The sequence below is a fragment of the Oxyura jamaicensis genome, chromosome 2, assembly GCF_011077185.1.
Source record: "Oxyura jamaicensis isolate SHBP4307 breed ruddy duck chromosome 2, BPBGC_Ojam_1.0, whole genome shotgun sequence".
Lineage (NCBI taxonomy): Eukaryota > Metazoa > Chordata > Aves > Anseriformes > Anatidae > Oxyura > Oxyura jamaicensis.
Genome location: NC_048894.1, coordinates 114,310,730 through 114,330,781, shown reverse-complemented (window position 1 = coordinate 114,330,781; position 20,052 = coordinate 114,310,730). Strand labels below are relative to the sequence as shown.

General features: G+C 35.5%; 1 protein-coding gene across 5 annotated transcripts in view; it reads left to right on the top strand.

Annotated features, from left to right (window-relative positions):
* The window catches only part of NOL4 (nucleolar protein 4), a 190,992-nt gene that overhangs the window by 137,463 nt on the left and 33,477 nt on the right, over positions 1–20,052 (top strand). For 4 of the 5 annotated variants that reach the window (XM_035317858.1, XM_035317857.1, XM_035317860.1 and 1 more), the window contains 3 exons: positions 2,764–2,943; positions 3,698–3,889; positions 14,496–14,609. In XM_035317858.1, coding sequence (XP_035173749.1) covers positions 2,764–2,943; positions 3,698–3,889; positions 14,496–14,609 — 486 coding nt within the window. The remainder of the gene's footprint in view (positions 1–2,763; positions 2,944–3,697; positions 3,890–14,495; positions 14,610–20,052) is intronic. The other variant, XM_035317859.1, reaches the window with a different exon arrangement.

Genomic DNA, 20,052 nt, shown 5'->3' with positions numbered 1-20,052 from the left:
GAGAAAATATTGGACAAGGCTCTCTATGCAATTTTTTTTATTTTTTTATTTTTTTTAACTGCATTTTCTAGAGACAGCTAATACATTTTGGCCTGAATTTCGTTCCTTCAAAAAAGCAAATCTCAATCCTGGTGCATAATTTATGATCTTGGCATCCAGCCCAAACATATGTACATGTTGAAATCAGTTTTGCATCTGTTTAACTATATGCACATGAGTAGTCTAATTGGATTTAGTCTGATGAAATGGCTCATATGAAATCAAGTGTTTGCAGAACAAGGGTTTCAGACAGTAGGGTTCTTTAGGGCAGTAGCTTCTGCTTGCTATAACTTTATGTGATGACTAGCACAGGAAATGGATTTTAGATTATCTAGGAGCTCTCTGCATGCTGTATAGCTGTAGTAAGTGGTAAAATAAAAAAGTACTAAAGAGCAAGTCTCAGTATGAAGTCAGATCTTCTACTGCATAGCATTTGTACATAATTACAATGTGAATTTTAAAAAATATTATTATTTTTTAAATCAGTCTTCTCATTCCTACATAACAGGCTACCAGGCTGCTGCTGTTGGCCTTCTGGTAGACAATAGTGAGGTTAAATACTGTTGCTCATATATGCTAGTCTCTGATATATTATAAGCATCATCTCCTATCAGGATGGAACTGATCAGGATATTCTTCTTGAGCCTAATTGTTCAATGAATTCAACACCTTCTGCAAGAAAAAGTGATCTGAATGGGCAGCAGTGTAGATATTCATCATGTTCCGCAAATAAAACAACAGTGTGCCAAAGAAGAAAATGAGTTTTTTTTTTTTTTTTTTTTTTTTTGGTTTGGTTTGGTTTTTTGTTTTGTTTTGTTTTGTTTTTCTGGCTCTACAAAGTCATCTTCCCATACCACCTCATGTCTGTCATCCTGAACATTGGGATCAGTTGTAATTTTTTTGCCTTGTAACTGTGGAGTTGTAGGAAGAGGAGGTGATGCTGAGCTTACTACTTGTTGAAGATATTTGTATCCAGAGGCTGGCTCTTCTGTTTTCTTTTGATGTTGTTTCATTCTCCCTTTGTCTATTATAAGGGTTTAGGGTGTGAAGAGACTCTTAAGAAGGGGATGAGAGAGGAGCTACAAGATCTGATATTAGAAGCATTAGAAATTAAAAAGTGGAACTCAAGGGGATTTGTTCTGTGAGAATATAGTCTGGGGAGGATAGATAAGGAAGGCTTGGAGCATGAGTGCTGGAAAGGCAAGGCAAGGAAATGAATGGGAGTGACTTCAAAACCAGTAGTGTACAGAGGACCAAGATGAGACGGAAATGAATATAGGGAAAGAAAAAATAGTTGGAATAAGAATATAAAGCAAGAAATATACCTTAAAGATGAATGCAGTTTTGTAGGCCTTTCCCTCCTACAGAATCACAGAATCATCTAGGTTGGAAGAGACCTCCAAGATCACCGAGTCCAACCTCTGACCTAATGCTAACAAGTCCTCCGCTAAACCATATCACTAAGGTCTACATCTAAAACTACCTCTACTTCACTGCCCAGCTACATTCTGTGGTTGATGAAAACAACACTGAATAAAAGACAGTTTTAGGAGATTCAGAATGTAGATCAAGATGTGACTTTAACCATGTGTATTTGAAATATATTCTTGATTGAAATGTTATGCTCTTGATATATATGTTGGTGGCATTTAGACAAGATACAGCAAAAAACAGATGTGTGAAATTCATCACCTGATAGCTGATAGCACCTGGTAGCACTCTCTGAAGTTAATAGAATACAGTATGCTTTGAAGCAAGAGAGGAATATCTTGAAATATTACAGGATTAAAATATTATAGAAGTAAAATAGAGCTCTGAATTACCTAAATGTGAATCTGATGGCTCTGGTGAAAATACTCTGTGATACTTTTGTGTGTCTGGTGCAAAGCTTTGATCTTAAAGTGTTACACTGTAGAAGGCTTTTCATTACTGATGTCATTTTGTGGTTTTTCAGTCTGAAGCGTATGCAGAGGAAACAGGTAAATGAGGTCTTGATATTTCAAAGAAAATGTACAATATAAACTCATCTGGTAACTGAAAAATTTTTGGTCTTGGAAGTGGATAACACTTTAATGAGATGGTCATCTGATTTATACAATAAGCTGACTCTTCTGCTCAGGGGAAAAATCTGAATGCTGATATGAGGAAATAAAATGGTTTTACTACGTATTTCTCAGCAGAGCATTCATAATATTAACTGACCTACACATCTCTAATTCGGTTTGGGGTTTTCCAAGTGAAAGCTAGAACATGATCTTCTGCACATTTTGAATGTTTTGAACATATAGCAGCTCTTGAAAATATTTCGGACTGATTGAATAAATATCAGTGTTTCCTGCTTATATCTGCTTTGCCTTAAAATGTGTAATTTTTCACACTTTGGAGTTTTGTGGAAAATCTATTGCCCCTTATTTGCATCTTGGCTACTATAAAGAAGTTAGTATTTAAGTCTGCATGGCAAGTACCTCAACTGTAATTTTCATAGGTAACTTGGTAATTGATTTACTGAATTTACATTTGGTCACTTTTTTTTAAGTACTGAAATGAATATTATTGTGATTTTTTTACTCTTACAAGGATTGTGAGCACACAATGTTGAACAAAGAATAAAAAGAGATCATGGAATTATTTAAATGTTTATAAAGCATTTTTGATGAGCAGACCTTATTTCTATGGTGAATTTTTACAAATATATACATATCTATTTTTTAAATCTATTTTCAGTCCCCTGCACATAGTTATTCAAGCTATGACTCTGGCAAGAATGAGAGTGTAGGCAGAGGTGCTGAAGATCTGTCTTTGAATCGAGGAGATGAAGATGAGGATGACCATGATGAGCAGGAAGATCCTGAGAAGGTTAATGAGTCAGATGGGGTAGAAGCTGAGCGACTGAAAGCTTTTAATGTAAGTCCTCTTGCACTTGTTGCTTTGTTTACCTTTACTACCTCCTTTTACATGGCTATTTATGGTAAGTTTGACAATATTAAAGGCACATTAATTTAATTTGCTGGGACTTTTTCAGTTATTATATTAATGCACATTAAACTCTTGCCAACAGATAACAGATTTACTGTGTTTTATTTAGAATTTAAGGCACAGTGCCATCTTTACCAGTGAAGAAAAAAAAGCTTTGTTTTGTGTGTGTATATGTGCCTGTGTGTGTGGATGTGTGGATGTGCATGTTCAGTCAGTGAATGGAAAGGGGCTGTAGCTAGTTTATCAGAAGACCATTCCAGTGGTCAGCTGTTCGCTATTGCTTTCCCAGTGTATGTAATTATGCATGAAAACACAAGCAATTGTTCAAACAAAGAAAAGTGAGATTCACTTCAATAAAATGATGTAGCAATCACAGCTTATTGTTAATGATGAAACTTAAGTGGTGCCTATTTTCACAATCTGTTCTGGTTTATCTCACAAGTTCTGTATCCTATAGACTATTCTTTTCTTGTTCTTATTTTTTTTTACCCTTAAATTAGCTTCTCCCCACCCCCTAAATAATCCTTTAAACAACTGTTTGCTTAATATTTCTGGCTTCCCATTACAAAGCTATTCCGTGGATAGAAAAAAATGTCTTCCTATCAGTAATCAAGACAGAAAGCTAGGAAGAGAAGAGAGCAGCCCTCCAAACCCGTCTCCTCTGTCTCCCTCTTGCCAACAGATGTTTGTCAGGCTGTTTGTAGATGAAAACTTGGACCGAATGGTCCCAATCTCTAAGCAGCCAAAAGAAAAGATCCAAGCTATCATTGACTCATGCAGGCGACAATTCCCTGAGTATCAAGAGCGTGCCAGAAAGCGCATACGTACTTACCTCAAGTCCTGCAGGCGGATGAAAAGAAGTGGTTTTGAGATGGTGAGTTTTGATTTAAAACCCAGCCCTAGTTTCCATCAAAACCCCATATGTAAATCCATGACACTATTTTGTTTTCATCTTAGTGTCTTTTTATTATTATTATTATTTGTTTATTTATTTAATTTTGGTAATACCAGGTCAGAGTTTTTTTTTTTTTTTTTTTTTTTTTTTTTTTTTTTCCCTTCTTCATTCTTCCTGAATTTATTCCCCTTCTTCACTGGTTTAAAAAATATTTGAGACACTAGAATTCACAAGATGAACTAGTATGGATATCTAAGAAATGAAAAAATAAGGTATAAGGAGAGAAATCAAATGCTGGCTTATACAGTGACTTATTTCCTATGCAAGATTACACTTAGAGATTTTTTCCTGGCAAAGTCTTGAAGTAAGATGGATTTTTCTTTAAAATGCCTCTGCTAACCGCATTTCTGTGAACTCTATCAAAAATAGATCTTGCTAGAAAAATGCTATATCTAAGCAAATACCCAGTGTAGTAACATTGCATTGGCAATGGGTTGTTTTTTCTTTCTTGCACATTTTATCCTACAAGCTATCAGTAATGGTTACTCCTTTGAAGTCTTTCAGTTGATATATAGATATACAAAACACATTCAGTGATTTTAAAACAGAGGTATCAAGTTTACATTTTGGTCTCTTTTTGTAATTGTAAGTGAACCAAAGACCATGAAAACAGTATACAAATGGCAAAGTTTTCAGACATTAGTATTTTAATATTACCCAGTAGCTTAATAATGAGCAAAGAATAGCTCTTCTCACTAATTGGCAAATTTATTATCTCTAAAAAACTTTTATATTTCCAAACCCCAGGAAAACTGCAAAAAAAATGAGTATCTACATACTTTATGCTTGATGTGTCTTAACTATCTCTCTGGCCTTTAGATGACAATGAAATCACCTCATCATTACAAATAGATATCATTTAGTGATCAAACATACCATTTTTATTTTAATGAATCATCTGCAAACCCTTTGATTACATAAAAAATACTGGGCATGACTGAATTTTACTGTTTCTCTCTTTCTCTCTGTCTTTCTCGTTCCTGCAGTCTGTGCAGAATACTTATGTCCATATGTTGTTTTAAAATGGTAGCTAGCAGTTTTAAAAACAAAATAACAGGTTTATTGTAGGGTAAGACCATTATTGGATATCACAAACAGCAGAGACAGGAACTAAAATTTTGTATAAGTTTTTGACTCTGTGTCTTTATTATTTGAATCGTTGGGATAATGTTGTTTCTGAACAACAGAAACTCAGATGAAAATAGGCAGTTAGAATAAAGGGCATTTGTACTGATAAAAGTGCCGAAGGTTGACTGGTGGTGTACATCAGATTGTATAGCCTTTCAAAATAGAAGACAGAAAAACAGAAAGTAAATATTTTCTGTGATACAGTAAGTAGAATCAAATTATATCCATTCACTCTGAGTGAGAATAATTCAGCAACATCAAGTTCAGCTTTCATAGTGCCAAATATTTTGCTCTGCTGTACTTTAAAATAAAAATACTTATAAAATTAGCTGATCCTAGCAAGTCTCCTCACTGTTCAATTTATGGCCTCATTACTGTCATTATTCATGCTGATGAGCAGTTACGTAAACTGACTTTTTTTTTTTTTTTTTAATCATCTGAAAGATTTTCAGAACTGCTTTTCAGTATGAATAAGGGGTTTACAGTCTGACCCATAAAAGCTAGGTTGGTTTCACTTTAGTGGATTATGCATATTTGCAAAGGTTATTTTTGTATGAATAAAGGTTGGAGGGTCAAATTTATTCCTGGGAGGGGAAAAGGAGCAGAGATTACCAGGAACATGATTCAAATAGGCAACCTTTATAGTTCAGAAATATTCCCTATATTTATAATATTACATTTTATGATGGGCTTTATTTCTTTTCAAACAAACAAATTACCCTCTAAAATATTGACTTTGCTGCCCATGAATAGAAGTGACAAGGCACAGGTGTTCATGCCAAAGATTGCAGCTTTCATGGGCCAGAAGGGAAATCTGTCCTGCTTCCCTGTTTGCAGGTAGGAACAAGAGGCAAAGTCTTTGGAGCAGCTCCCTTTTAACTTCCTGAGAGAACTACTAGTGTTTTGTGTCTTGAATAGTTCTGAAATTTAACACACATCCATTTGTTGTTTTTAATTATTTTCTAATTTCTAAATTACTCTATTGGTATCTCATGACTGTAAGCCATTTAAAAAAAATACTATCACGGACAGAGGCACTTGACTGTCTGACTATTTTGAATGTGCTCACCATTTTGACAGTGGAAAAGAATCACTTTGTGTCTGGATAACAACATTTGTTCAAAACAATCATGAAAGGACATGGCGGTGTTGATTTGAATCAGGTGCTACACACGGCTACAGCAAAACAGGATAATGATCTCCTCAGGAGCAATAGTGCTACAGTTGTTATATTAAATAGGATATCAGATAATAATCTCCACAGGTGGTTCCTTTTTCTATAGACATATTAAACACAAGTTTTTCATTTTGTTCAGGGCCAGAATGCCATGTTTTGAGCATCTAGTTGCAGGAGAAAAAAAGAATTAATCTCATAGATGGCGTGTGACAATTCAGACTATGTGGAGTGGTGCAGCTATCTACAGTGTCATATTGCAAAGTGAAGAGAAAACGTAAACACTAAGTTTAATTAGTGTAAGACTGCATGGTAAAGATGAAAAAGCATGCCTGAAGCCTGCTTCAGTCAGTTATTTGCCATCTGTAATCCAAATGACAGTTCTCACTGCATAACAGGCTAGTTCTAGCTCTGAGGCAATAGGAAAGATTCTGTCTCATGAGTGTTTGTGTTGTTAGTTAACATTTCTTATTATTAATATTTTTCAGAGATGCTTACAGTTATTCTCCTACTTATGACAACTTAGAGTCTGTGGAATCCAAGACAGCTTTAATAGATTCTTTTTACAAATATTCTTTGAGGAATCCCCTTTCTGAATTGAAAATGCTTTCTTCATTTGATCTTCAGCTCGTAACTGTGCCACTTGCATTTTCATTCTGGCACAACCATATCCCTCAACAAGGCATTGTCAAAGTTTTTCTCACAAACTACAAGAACACTTTTTTCCTCCTGTTCTCTTTTGCTTGTGGTCTATTGAGAACATTCTCTTACTATATTCTGTGATCTTGCACATAATTTTCCACTTGGAAAGAAGTTTGTCCAGTCCTGAAATCACTGGATTTTGGATGGGATCTCTGGGTTATGCTTCCACTTGTGCCGTGCTGCAGAACTTTAAGAATTTCTTAGAGAAAATGTTTGTTTTTCTCTTCATTCAACCATAAGCAAAAGAAAAAATGAATTATTGTCCCTCTCTTAAAGACTGATATTAATGAGAATTCCTTTCTATACATTAAGTTGTTGTGATCTGTGTATGCTAAATAGGAGTTTTCTCCCTGAAATAGTCAAATGACCTATTTCACTAAACTTCTAAAAATCTGTACTTTAGATTTGTCCCTGCCAATATATCTGTGAAAAAATGTGAATTGGAAAAAAAAAAAAGGGGGGGGGGGGGGGGCCCAAAGAGACAGCTGCTGAGTACACATGATATTTACTTACTTAGTTACACTCCAGAAAATTGTAATGTTTGAAATGATCAAATGGAGTTGAATTAACATCCTAATCACATTTTCTTTCTACTATCTGCTCCTTTCCATCTTCAGGATCTCCTATCATCAGACTCAGTTTCTATAATTCATGTGAAAATGCACCTTACAGTGCCTTTTGCACAGATATGCACTTTTCCCCATGTGTATATCAAGGCTTAAACTCTCAAACAGAAAAAAGTTTTGTTTAAGCAAGAGTAAACACTCCTTGCTAGGCACTACTCTCATACAAAGAAATACTATCAAAGAACCAAGTGTCACTGCTGTCATATATTGGAGAGAAAAGGCTAGTTACAAATGTCTTTCATTGTCTGAAGATGTTTGGATGTGTCAGTGATGAGGAAAGGTGTCACGCCATGACTAAAGACCATTCCTAAGTAAGAAGGAGCTGAGAAGAACAATATCAGGATCTATCCTATTGATTGTTATCTATCAATAACAAATAAGCAAGCTTGATGTCTTTTGCTGCTTCTGTGTTTTGTTTGTGCCAATTGGTTTGTGCCAAGAGGTGTTTTAACAATTTGCAACTGTGCACATGCTGATCAAGATGTTTTAAATGCATCTAGTGATTGAGTGCCTTATTTTTTATTGTGATTGAGTGACTTCTGTGGGGACTGGTTTTCAGAGGGCAGTATGTCTTCTGAAATCTGCCTCTTGGAAATGTCTCTCATTGTAGGTTTTAGCTTTACAGAGAGGAAGTTTTCATTTCGGCAATTTAGTTTTGAGTAGTCCAGCTGCCCTTGCAGTCACTTGGCTTTTCAGTCCTCCAGGCCTCTGTTGACTGTAAAGGTCATAAGCATTTTCAGGAAGATAAAGGTCTGTGGGTTCAGGTATGCAAACCTAATCCTGATCGATTAAGCAGAGAAGCATTAAGAAAATTGTCACAAGAACAGTTGCATAAGTATCTAAAAATAGCAACAGAATTGTTATTTTGTACTGTATCCCAAACTGTCCTGATTTGACAATTTGCTTTCTAAGCATTTCTCCCTTGTGAAACAGTGGTTAGCATATGCAAGTCTGACGAGTAAGCTGTTTAAAAGGGGGGAAACTATTCTCTGGCAAACTGACTTTTTGCATTTGGTCTCACATATCCTGAAAATATTCAAGAAACAGTTTCTTTAAAATTTATAATTCTCTTCCCCCTCCCCTCTCCCCACAATTTTTAAATGAATACTGAAGTAATTTTTCAGAACTACATTTTAAGTCTATCTTAAATACCTGTTACTTTTTAGTAACTGATGCAAATATAGGCAATTTTCAGAATGGTTAGCAGAAGAATTTATGCTGTTTCCAGTAACTTTGGTATATGTGAAGAAGTTAGCTTTGGAAAAAGGCATGGTATATGGAAAAAAAGGATGAAAACTAAAAAGCAAAAAATACTTTGCAACCTGATAACCCATACCCTTTCTTAGAAGGTATTGTGGATATTTTCTGTGAAAAGCTGTTAATTAAGGATTGCATACTGTCATTAGATATACGTTGGGGATTTTCACACATTGTCTTAGATTTTACTATGTTATTATGAAAGGTTTGTGGCATAATATTTCATTTTGGCAATTAATTGGTTTACGATGCATAAGGAAGAGCTTACATGCAGGAAAGAGGTAGGGAGCCTCACAGTGTTGGGAGCACAGACTGGTCAGGTACTTCTGGAAAAAAACTCAGTAACTGCAAGCCAAGTATCTTAGGCATTCATCTTCGCCTTTGGATGGCCAATTGTTTTGGAAAATTTGTTTTCATGTTTGAGTAATAGTTTAAATATGTGAATGAGAACATATTTTTATTGTTAGAGTCTCTATGAACAAAAGAAAGTAGCTTGCATGTTTATGTGCTTGCAACTGCCTTATACCCCAAGATTCTCCTTTCTGGTGTTAATTGACCTGAACTACAAGGGAGTATTTATGCACAAATGCCAGGATATAAAGTTTTGTGTTTTACCAGGTGTGCATGTGTGCCCATTATTTGACATAATTGATAGCAATTTTTTTTCAGAACTGAGCCAAACCCATGTAACATGTGTCAGAGTATCTAGACCAAGATCCTGTATTAAAAGGTTGGCTTTTATTTTATTTATCCTAACAGAAAATGCTAATGCAGTAACATTACAGGCAACAGTTATATAACCACAGGACAGCACACACAGCGGGTTAGAAACCTCTTTCTGGTGAATACGCTGCTCCTAGTGGTTTGGACTCAAAATACTCCCTATATTATATCTGTAATTGGTAGACTTGTACTACAAATGCACATTTGAAATTAGAATTCAACATTATTATTATTATTATTATTTAGATTCCATATGGAAACAAAGAAATTCTGTGAACATTGCAAAAAGGGCATTTTACGTTTCCCATAACAGTACTCAAAAGGCACATCACTTCAAACTGAAGACCTGGTGATATTGCATATAGTTGATGTGTGCCAAAAAATGGGTATTTTTCAGCCTCTGTTATGTTAGGGAACCAGAGATTATATTAATAGAGTTATTTTTAGAGGATCTTGGCCAAAGTTTCCTGATTTCAAGTATGGAAAAAATCAACAAGTTTGCAGAACAACTCCATCTTTCCAGAAAGCTTGTTGTAAGATGATCTAATTATTGAGAGCCAGATCTAACCACCACCACCACCACTTCTGAAATATATTCGTTAGTTTTAATGTTCTTGAAAGCAGACCAACGGTTATTTGACTACAAAGGAAAATTAGCTGATTTAGTATTTCTGGAATAAATTTGCTAAAATATATTTGCCAATAGTTTATTTTTTCTTCAGAAAGGCATAAGGGGTTAATTGTGTGAAGTTTTCATATTAATTTTCACACAAATTATTTATCTTAAAACCATGTAGAAGGTCCTGCCCAGTCTGGTAGTTAAGTGTCTTTGTTTCTTTGTCATCATCATTGTTATCTTAAGGCTCTGTGGTGGTCTCAAGAATCAGATTTAAACAGGCTTGAAAGGCAGTTTTTGAATATGAGAGGACTGGACATGGTTGGTCATCTCCTTTGGGCTACTGAGGGAATTTCAACCAGCTCCTGAATGTCAGTCTTTTCAAAAGGTGTTAAAAACAGAGGCATCCACATGTACCTGAAAGTTAGCAGATTTCCTTACATCTTTTGTCAGAATGCTGTTCACATATATTGTGTTAGGGATTGAACATGTATTGGGTGTCAGATGCAAAGAAGTACAAAAACAAAGAAAAATGTGTGTTCAAAATGTGGCTGCTGTTTTAGTGCAGACACAAGCATTGTTTCATTTCCAAATACAGAAGAGTTCTGTATACTGCAGCTGTGTGATGGACCAAAGTATATAGTCTTCTCCAAAGGTCTTTGTTAAGATGTTTTTTAAGATTCCCTGCAAGTTTTATTCATCTCTTCACCTGAAAGTTATAAAATTGGCACTTGTCTCTATTTGTCATTGTTTCAAAATGACAAAAATGATATCCTGACTTCTGATTTTGATTTTGCCATTTGAGATGCTTGTTTTGATAGACTAAAGATTAGAGGCTTGGCTCTTTTTTTTTTTTTTTTTTTTTTTTTTTTTTTAACACATGTGTAGTTCCAGTACAGCTATTTCCTTATTTATATCATTGTGAAATGATAGAAATACAAGTCTGGGGGGCTGTGAATGTTACGTATCAAAAAACGGTAGGTATGTTCCATCACTTAAAGCTGGTTAGGAATTTTTTGCAATGCCTCTTTTTTTTTTTTTTTTTTTTTTCCTTTAGAAATATGAATTTGTCCAGTAAATTGAAACCTGGTTTCCTGCTTTGTGGATCCAGGGATTGTTTCTGGAGCCTGTGAGCCCTTGGAAATAAGGACTCCGTGGCTCCCACATTTCCCGCTGTAGTCTCAGACATGCAGGAACCAGAACTCTGCTATGAACAGAAGGAACCCTGGCAACCTAAAAATACTGATTTGCCTGAGACCTGCAGGCTCCCTTCTGTAGAATTGAATGATGTTGCTTTTGTCATATTTCCCTAAGTCTTTCTGTGTCACCCTTGGATAGGGAGTTTAGAAATGTGCAGAACCCCACAGGGACTGGGTTGGCTTTATAGCTGGTAGTCATGACAGGGGTCATGAATAATCAGAAGTATAGAAAATGAGGAAGTTAGGTTAAGCCAGAAGGGGCCTTTGAGCTTAGAAGATGGGGCAGTGACTTCAATTTATTTAGAAATACATAATAATAATAAGAAGAAGATTATTTCAAAGTGTTTTTTCCCTCTTAGGCAAGGCTTTTCAAAATTGATCTTTTTGACGTTTCACAGATATGGCATTTCACGGAACAGAAAATCTTCTTTTTAACAGCTCTACTATTAGTGACAGAGGACTGTTCACCTTCTCAATCAATGCCAGACTAGGGCTCTGCCTGAGCTGAGTTGATAGAGCATGAACCTTAATGAGATGATTTTCCTCCTGTGCATTGTTACCATATTTTAATCCCCAGTTGACTCAAGCATGCATTCATTACATTCTCCCTAGGGTTCATTCTAGATAATTCTTGACATGAACGTATCAACAGCCGGCTGCAGTGATGTGTGAGAAATTACAGGTTAACACATATTTCAAGAGAAGTATACTCCATTACTTGGAGTTTAATTCATTTTTGCAGGTATTATTTTTGAGTTCAGTGTTTCAATGGCGAACATAACCGCTACAGTCTTTGTGAGAGAAACAGATGTTTGGTTATAACGGTGACTCATTTTTAATGTTAATAAACACTTTAATAAACCCATTCTCTCCCATAAGCAAATAATCTGGGGAATTTATTTCATTTTACATTTTAGTCAATACATCACTTTCTGGGCTCATACTTTGCCTTCTATGTATCTGGTGTGTATGTATGGTTGTAGCTCTGAGCTGTAACTGTAGCTGAAGGAATTAGCCATCATTGTGTGGCCACTGCTAGAGGAACACACTGAGACTTCCATGCAGCTAACATACTCGATGTACCTGAAACATATAAAATGGTGACATTTATAGTGATACTTTGCCACCAAATATAGAGAGGAATCTAGTGTGGCTAAGTGATGCAATAACATATTCAGATCATCATCACCAGAACAACACCGTTCTAGGGAAGCAAAATAATTTTGTCAGTGAAAGCCTCCCTCAAAGGCTCACTCCCTCCTCTGGAGATCTGAGAAAGGTGTCTGCATGAACTGTAATGTTAACTTTTGTAATGACACCAGGATTTAACATCTGTGTCCTTCACATTTTGAATGATTTATTTTCAAAAGTGCATGGAAATGCATTCCTGTATGAACTGTAAACAAGTTCAATAGGTTTGTTCTGTCAAATCAATCCAAATGTCATATTTTATTGCAGTATTGCTGGTGACTGTCTTTCTTACACAGCTGTTACTGATGCTAGAGAGCTTGTTCTTGTATGAGTGGGGAGAATTAAGCCAAGAGCACTAGAGATGGAGACCATAAATCCATGTCTATTTCTAAAAGCTAGTTCAGCCTCTGGTCCCAGACTGCTGTCCCATGCAATACAGAAGGTACAGCACGAGATAATCAATTGCCATTCTGCAGAGGACATTCAAAGTCTATAAATGGATTTTAATTTTTAAAGGTAAAAATGTAATATTAGTAATGGTCTCCTAAAGGTTTCTGGAATATTATGAAAACCATAAAATCAGTTGAGCCAATATAATTAATCTGTTCTAAGGTTGTATAAGAACAGAATACTTCAAAATCTGCTTCCAAAACTCAATGACATTTCTCAGCAGGTTCACAACTATGTTTTATGGAACAAGAAAAGGAAATCAAACAAACACTAAAAAAAAAAAAAAAAAAAAAAAAAAAAAAGTCCTTCCCAGTCAAAAACAAAACAAAAGAAGAAGAAGAAGAAGAAGAAAAGCTCCACATTTGGCCATTTCCTCAGTAGGTGTAAAGTCACCCAGTTCTTTTGAGTTCAGTGAAGCTTTCAAAATTTATGGAAGTACAGAACATGGTCTAATAAATTGCAGTCTCTGAAGTGCACTTAAATATGTGTACATAACTGTATCTGTGATGTTGTCCCGATTTTCTTTATTTTCTGGATAGTTCTAATATATCTTTGTATACAAAAGAATAAGACTAGTGTTATATTGTGAGCCTCATCTCCCAGATTGTTGGTATGTAATTAGGAAAAAAGATGTGCAAATAGTCTTCTTAATGAATGGGTGGGGAAGATCATATTGGAATTCATAACTGACAGCAGACCAAAAAATATATCATATATATATATCATTATTTTTGTTTTGTTTTGTTTTTGTGATTCATTGCACCTTTAACCAAAAGCATGTAAGTGCTGTGAAATTCATAATGAAAGGCTTCGTATGGGAAAAATGAACCATATCTAGTTGAACCACAAAATATCTACGTTGTTGGAAGGCTGGTATTATCAAGAGAAAAACAGATTTTTTTAAAAAAAAAAATCATTTTAATCACATCAGTCATTTTGCAGCAAGAAATGCAAATGTTCATATACTACAGATTGAGACTCCTCTGAAATGTTCTGACAATCTGTTGTGAGTGATGTTTCAGTCCTATCACTCGGGGTTTTTTGTTTTGGTTTAGTTTGTTTTTTATGACTATAAAAACCAATAGTCATCTCTGTCACATGCTGTACAGGATAAAAAGCCTTTCAGTTTTCTTAACAAGAATCAGACGGCCAGGGTGCTGCTGGAACGCAGAGAATATGCCACTGTCTGTTCAAAGTACAGCGTAATGAGCCAGACTAAACACACTGGACAATAGAGCGGTGGGGGGAAAGGGTTTCTCATGGATCCGCGGATCAGCTGCAGCTTTAACATCTAACTAGTTTCATTTTTCATCTTTACAAGTTCCATTTCCTTGTTTTGTTGCTATAAGCTACATTTCAATGAGCAGACTTTTCTGCCTAGGTGATGGTATTTGTGTGCTGTGATAAGGATATCGTGGATTATGCTAGAAATAATTTCTATTTCTTTTTTCTTTCATAGTCACGACCTATTCCCTCACACCTTACTTCAGCAGTTGCAGAGAGTATCCTGGCTTCCGCCTGTGAGAGTGAAAGCAGAAATGCTGCAAAAAGGATGCGGTTGGATAGACAGCAGGTACTGTTTTGTTTGGGGGTCTTCCACATCCATATTTATAAATGCACTGGACTCATTTACATTGGATAGCATGCAGAAGGGTGGTGCAAATCCTTATACGTTTCTTGAGAGCAAGGATAATGAAAATACAAAAGCTGTAGTTCTTTAAACGGTATGCCAGCATGTCTTTGTCTATATTTACATAAGCTGTATGAGGGTGCCTAGTGTATTTAAAAAGTCCAGCTGGATAATGCTACATATTTGCTTTTTAATGGTTATAGATTTTGAGGACATAGTGTGCAATCTGCCTGCTAGACTTACAAGTAACAGAACATGCAGTATATATGTTACATATATATCAGAAACTGTGCATGTATACATGAGTCAGAATGTTCAGCTGTGCACATAATCTCTTTCAAATATTTGTATGTATTTGTAAACCTAAGGTGAAATTGTGTATGTTTCTAAAAATACCTATTTGCCTAAAACAGAAAAGTTATTGTAATATATATATATATATAAATGCCATCAAGTGACTTACTAGTGAGTTTTTTAACCTTGTATCAATATTTATTTATTTTTGTATGTGATTTTGCACCTATTACATTGTGTATTAGGATTTCATTGTTTTTAAATCACTGAGAATCGCATGTTTTCTTTCAGTATTTTAAAGCCAAACTGGTAGCTCATTTTACATTTTGATAATTTAGTTATTCCAAGGATACAGTAAATGTCTAACTTTTTTTTTGAAAAAAAAAAAAAAAAAAAAAAAAAACACCTTTTAGGCTTTATTTCTGTTCATGATTATCACAAAGCCCCATTCTAGTAATATCTCAGTTGTTTCTGAGATGTCTCAGTCATGGTAGATGAACTTTTCTTGTGGAATACAGTGTTTAAAAGAACATTTTCTTTTTATACATAGTCCATTGACTTCTTTTAGGTCTTTCCCTAACTAAAGAAAGGATTCTTACAACCATACTTAGATTATTGTTAACTTAGGACCTGAGAGGGTGTATTGAAATATCTTTTTTACTTTTTTAAAAATATTTTCATTAATGCTGTACAACTTCATTAAGATTTACAAATAACATATCAAAGCATTGTAATGTTAAGTATGGCTTAGTATTCATTCAGGTTGTACAGCTTTTATATGCTGTCAATTTTTCTCTGATTTGTCAAGTATAAATTAAAGAAATTAAATCAATTAAAGAAAACTACAAAGTCAACATTCTTGCCAAGGAGACTAAGGAAAGACTTAAACAAACAGCAGTTACTTTCATTGCACTGTCTGGAGACTAACCTGACCTCAGTAATTACAAAAATAGTGGCTCCTTGGTGCAGACAGGGTAAAACAGAGTTTTTGAGTGATTTAAATAAGAAACCCATAATATTCTCCAAGGAGTTAGAGAGCTGTTGAAACAAGCACATTGAAAAAGCTGTAGACAGTAGTCAGAAAGAGTATTAATAGGATTTTCCTTACTTTTATTTGTGGTGCTACTATCACTGAAGGATTTGGTAATGATTTTCATTGAGGGGTGAGGTTTTTCTTTACGTTTACTTACATAACTCAAAACTTGTCAGTAGCATGGCTCATCTTTCTTTCAAAGGTGATGTTAAAGTAGCAAAGTTGTCTACCAAGAGGTATTAGAGTCGGCTTCCTTCAGCTCCCTCACCTTTTTGTCAGTGAGTTCCAGGAACATTGTGGAGACAGTTGCAAATAGCCCCAACTATTTGGTTCACAGAACAGTAAATTAGCTCAGTTGATGTAGATTTGGTATTTGCAAAACTATTTGTGAATTTAAGATAAATTTGCTGAATAGTTTTGTCTGGAAAAAAAAAAAAAAAAGAAAAAAAAAGTGAATGTGTTAGCTAGCGCCATAAAACTTACAGTAAGAAACTTACCCTAAAGGGGAGAATAATTAAGACAGTCATTAAAGAAGTAGAAAACAGCTAGTAGAAATTGAGTTCTAGCCTCAATTCCATTGAAATGTAATTATTTATTCCAGGTACATAATATTAACAAAGTAGATTGAGAAGAAAATATTTCAGAATATACCTGACTGAGTTATTTAAAAAAAAATTACTGTGTTCAGTTCTCATGTTGAGATGGGAGGTTGACCTGTATTCAGGGACAGTCCATTATAGGTAGAAGGACTCTATCCATCTGTTATTATGTTTATATTTTTTTACTTTTTAATTTCATTCACTTTTCTTACACATACCCCAAATGAAACTTTTTCAATGGATTTTTTACTTAAATAGAGTAAGTTCCTGCACTTTGGTTACAACAACCCCATGCAATGCTACAGACTTGGGGCAGAGTGGCTGGAAAGCTGTGCAGAGGAAAAGGATCTGGGGGCGTTGGTCGATGCTTGCCTGAACATGAGCCAGCAGTGTGCCCAGGTGGGCAAGAAGACCAATGCCATTTTGGCTTGTATCAGGAATAGTGTAGCCAGCAGGACCAGGGAGGTGATCATCCCCTTGTATTCTGCTCTGGTGAGGCTGCACCTCGAGTGCTGTGTTCAGTTTTGGGCCCCTCACTACAAGAAGGACATTGAAGCCATGGAACGTGTCCAGAGAAGGGCTACGAAGCTGGTGAAGGGCCTGGAACACAAGTGCTGTGAGGAGTGGCTGAGGGAACTGGGGTTGTTTCATCTGGAGAAGAGGAGGCTCAGGGGAGACCTGATTGGTCTCTACAGCTACCTGAAAGGAAGGTGTGGGGAGCTGGGGATTGGCCTCTTCTTACAGGTAACTAGTGATAGTGCCAATGTTCCTGGGGGTGTTTAAGGAACAGTTGGACCTAGTGCTTAGGGACATGGTTTAATGGGTGACATTCGTGGTAGGGGGATGGTTGGACTAGATGATTTTGGAGGTCTTTTCAGCATTAATGATTCCATGATTTTATGATTCTAAGGTTGAGAAGGTCCAATTCAGCCTGCTTTTTTTTTTTTTTTTTTTTTAAACATTTCAATAGTTTTAAAAAAAAAAAGGAATTTAAAAACAAAACCAAAAAAAAAAAAAAACTTGTTTTCTTGTTAACATAGGTTTACTTTTCCTTTGTAAGTGTAAATTTTCAATATTGAGCATTAAACAAATGGGGTGGACTCAGGCTTTAAGGACCCTTCAGTGGAAGTTTGGGAGGAGAAAAGGGGAAAAAAGATGTAGATAATGAAAATTACTACTTCATACATTTTATCAAGAGAATTTCTAAGAGAGGACAATCATTTGATAGTTCTGGAAAGTAGATTGTTAAGAGGATCTGGTAAGAGCACTCATTCAGCACTTCCCCTCAGACATGAATGGAAGCATTGCATTAAAAATGCTTTATTGCATGCAGCAGAGTGAAGGATTGCCTTTTATTTTTCCTCTAGAGGGGTAGATCTGCCTTAGAGTGAGATGTAATTTGAATCCTCATCACCATCTTTTGGAAGATATACAAACATACATACATATTTAATGGGTAATATTCTGAAATATATTTTTCAGAATATGGCATATGTACATTTACAGATACAGATAGAAGACCTAATCCATATGTATGGAGGACTTTCCAAGGAAACTCAGTAATTTGATCATTCAGATCCTTTTAAAAACCAGGGTGAATATCAGAAGGTCCTGGCCACACTGCCTTGTGTGTTCACCCTCATGTTTTCACACTTGTTCATTCTCTCATTCTCTGTCCCTGCCTGCAGCTATGCAGAAAATGGCTATGTATTTATGCTGCTGTAAAGTGCTTGCAGCAGGTATGTTGTCTCTGGCTTCTGGGTTCTGTGGAGTGAATGGTATGTGTTTTAAGGAGTTGCATTGTCCCCACTGAACAGAACCACCTCCACTGGCAAAGGTGATTGGTGTCAGCCCACTTTCACATTCCTTGCCTCACTCAGATAGCTGAGGGACACCTAGCCAGTGCTAGGATGATTAGAGTCTCTGTGTTATGAGCACAATTAGTTGTATGTCCAGTCCTGAAATTAAGATATAATATCATCAGTTTCTTGAAATTCCTTTCTTTATTTATTATTATTTCTCTTTCCTCTTCTCCTCTGTTTCTTCCCCTCTCCCTGGCACAACATGGTGCCATAGCAGGAAGTTCTGAGCACGCTGTGTGTAGGTCTTTAAGGCAAGTCTGTACATCAGTAAGGTAATGTAATGTGACTTTCCAAGCTAAATATGGCTTTGCCTATAGTACTAGCTATTTGATTTTAAAAAACAAACAAACAAAAACAAAACAAAAAAAAAAAACACCAAAAAAATCAATTATTGCTCAGCAAAAATAACCAGCTTAAAAGTCAAAACAATGGAAAATTTTAAGGGCTGAAAAATTCTGCCTGCAAAAATCCAATTTTGAAAATAAGTTATGGAAGCTGGCCTCACTGGCATCAGTTACTTATTGTCAAAATTATTTTTATTTTTTTTTTCATAACAACTATTTATTTCATAATTGGAAACAATGTAATCTTGTCTGTAAGGAAATTAGTAGTTTTCCATAGTTTTTGAAACTAACAGTAAAAGCATTGACAGTTTCTGAGACTTCTGGGTAAAGAATATAAATGTGTTTACCAGTTTGGACTATAGTGTTTTGGCTGCCTGATTGTGTTAGATATTATTCAAGTGATATCTTTAGCTTCAGTGCATTTTCATTATCTTGAAATCAAGCTCTGTTGATTGGCCTGGAGCTTAAGTGCTGGAAGTTATATGTTTGAAATAGGTTACCTGACTGAAGAGTTCTGTTGCTTCCACTTTCTAATTCTGCCTGATATTTAAAATATATTATTCCATTGCACAAATTTTATAGGTTTATATATTGAAATTTGTATAGGTTTACTAATACTACTGCCAAAATGTGAAATACCTACAGACACTGGCCTGGGTTTGGTTGATTTTCCACAGTCCATATGAGGAATGAGGGTGCAAAGGCAATAGGAAGCTTTTGTGTTGTTCTCCATACCGTCTCTGAGGAGACCAGATTCTAAAACAGAGTAACTCCAGTCTTGAATTTTGAGGAGTTTTTTTTTTTTCATCACATTTGATCAAAAATGTAGAAACAATAACTGGATTGACCTTTTATTACATGCTTTAATCAGAAATAGAAGAGGCATTATCTGAATCTTTATGGTTTCTTGTGCTTTTGAGTGATGTCTTGGGATGCTCCCTTGGTATAATCCTTCAAGATCATCATTAGCAATTTTCAGTATGTACCAGTTGCTCTTAAGTGAAAATTTTGGTCTGCAGTGAAGGTTCTAGAACAATATCAACAAAAGAGTCTTGAAATAAATTAAGTAAAAGTAAAGACCCCCCCCCCCCCCCCCTTTACATGCATTCCTTACATGTCATGAAAAGGATGACTTCTTTTATGATGTCCCTCACTTTACAAACCATATTGTCTTGGTTGGGCAAAAGGAGAGTGGTTAAATAAATAGAAAAATCTGGAGGGAGAGAAAAAAAAAAAAAAAAAAAAAAAAAAAAA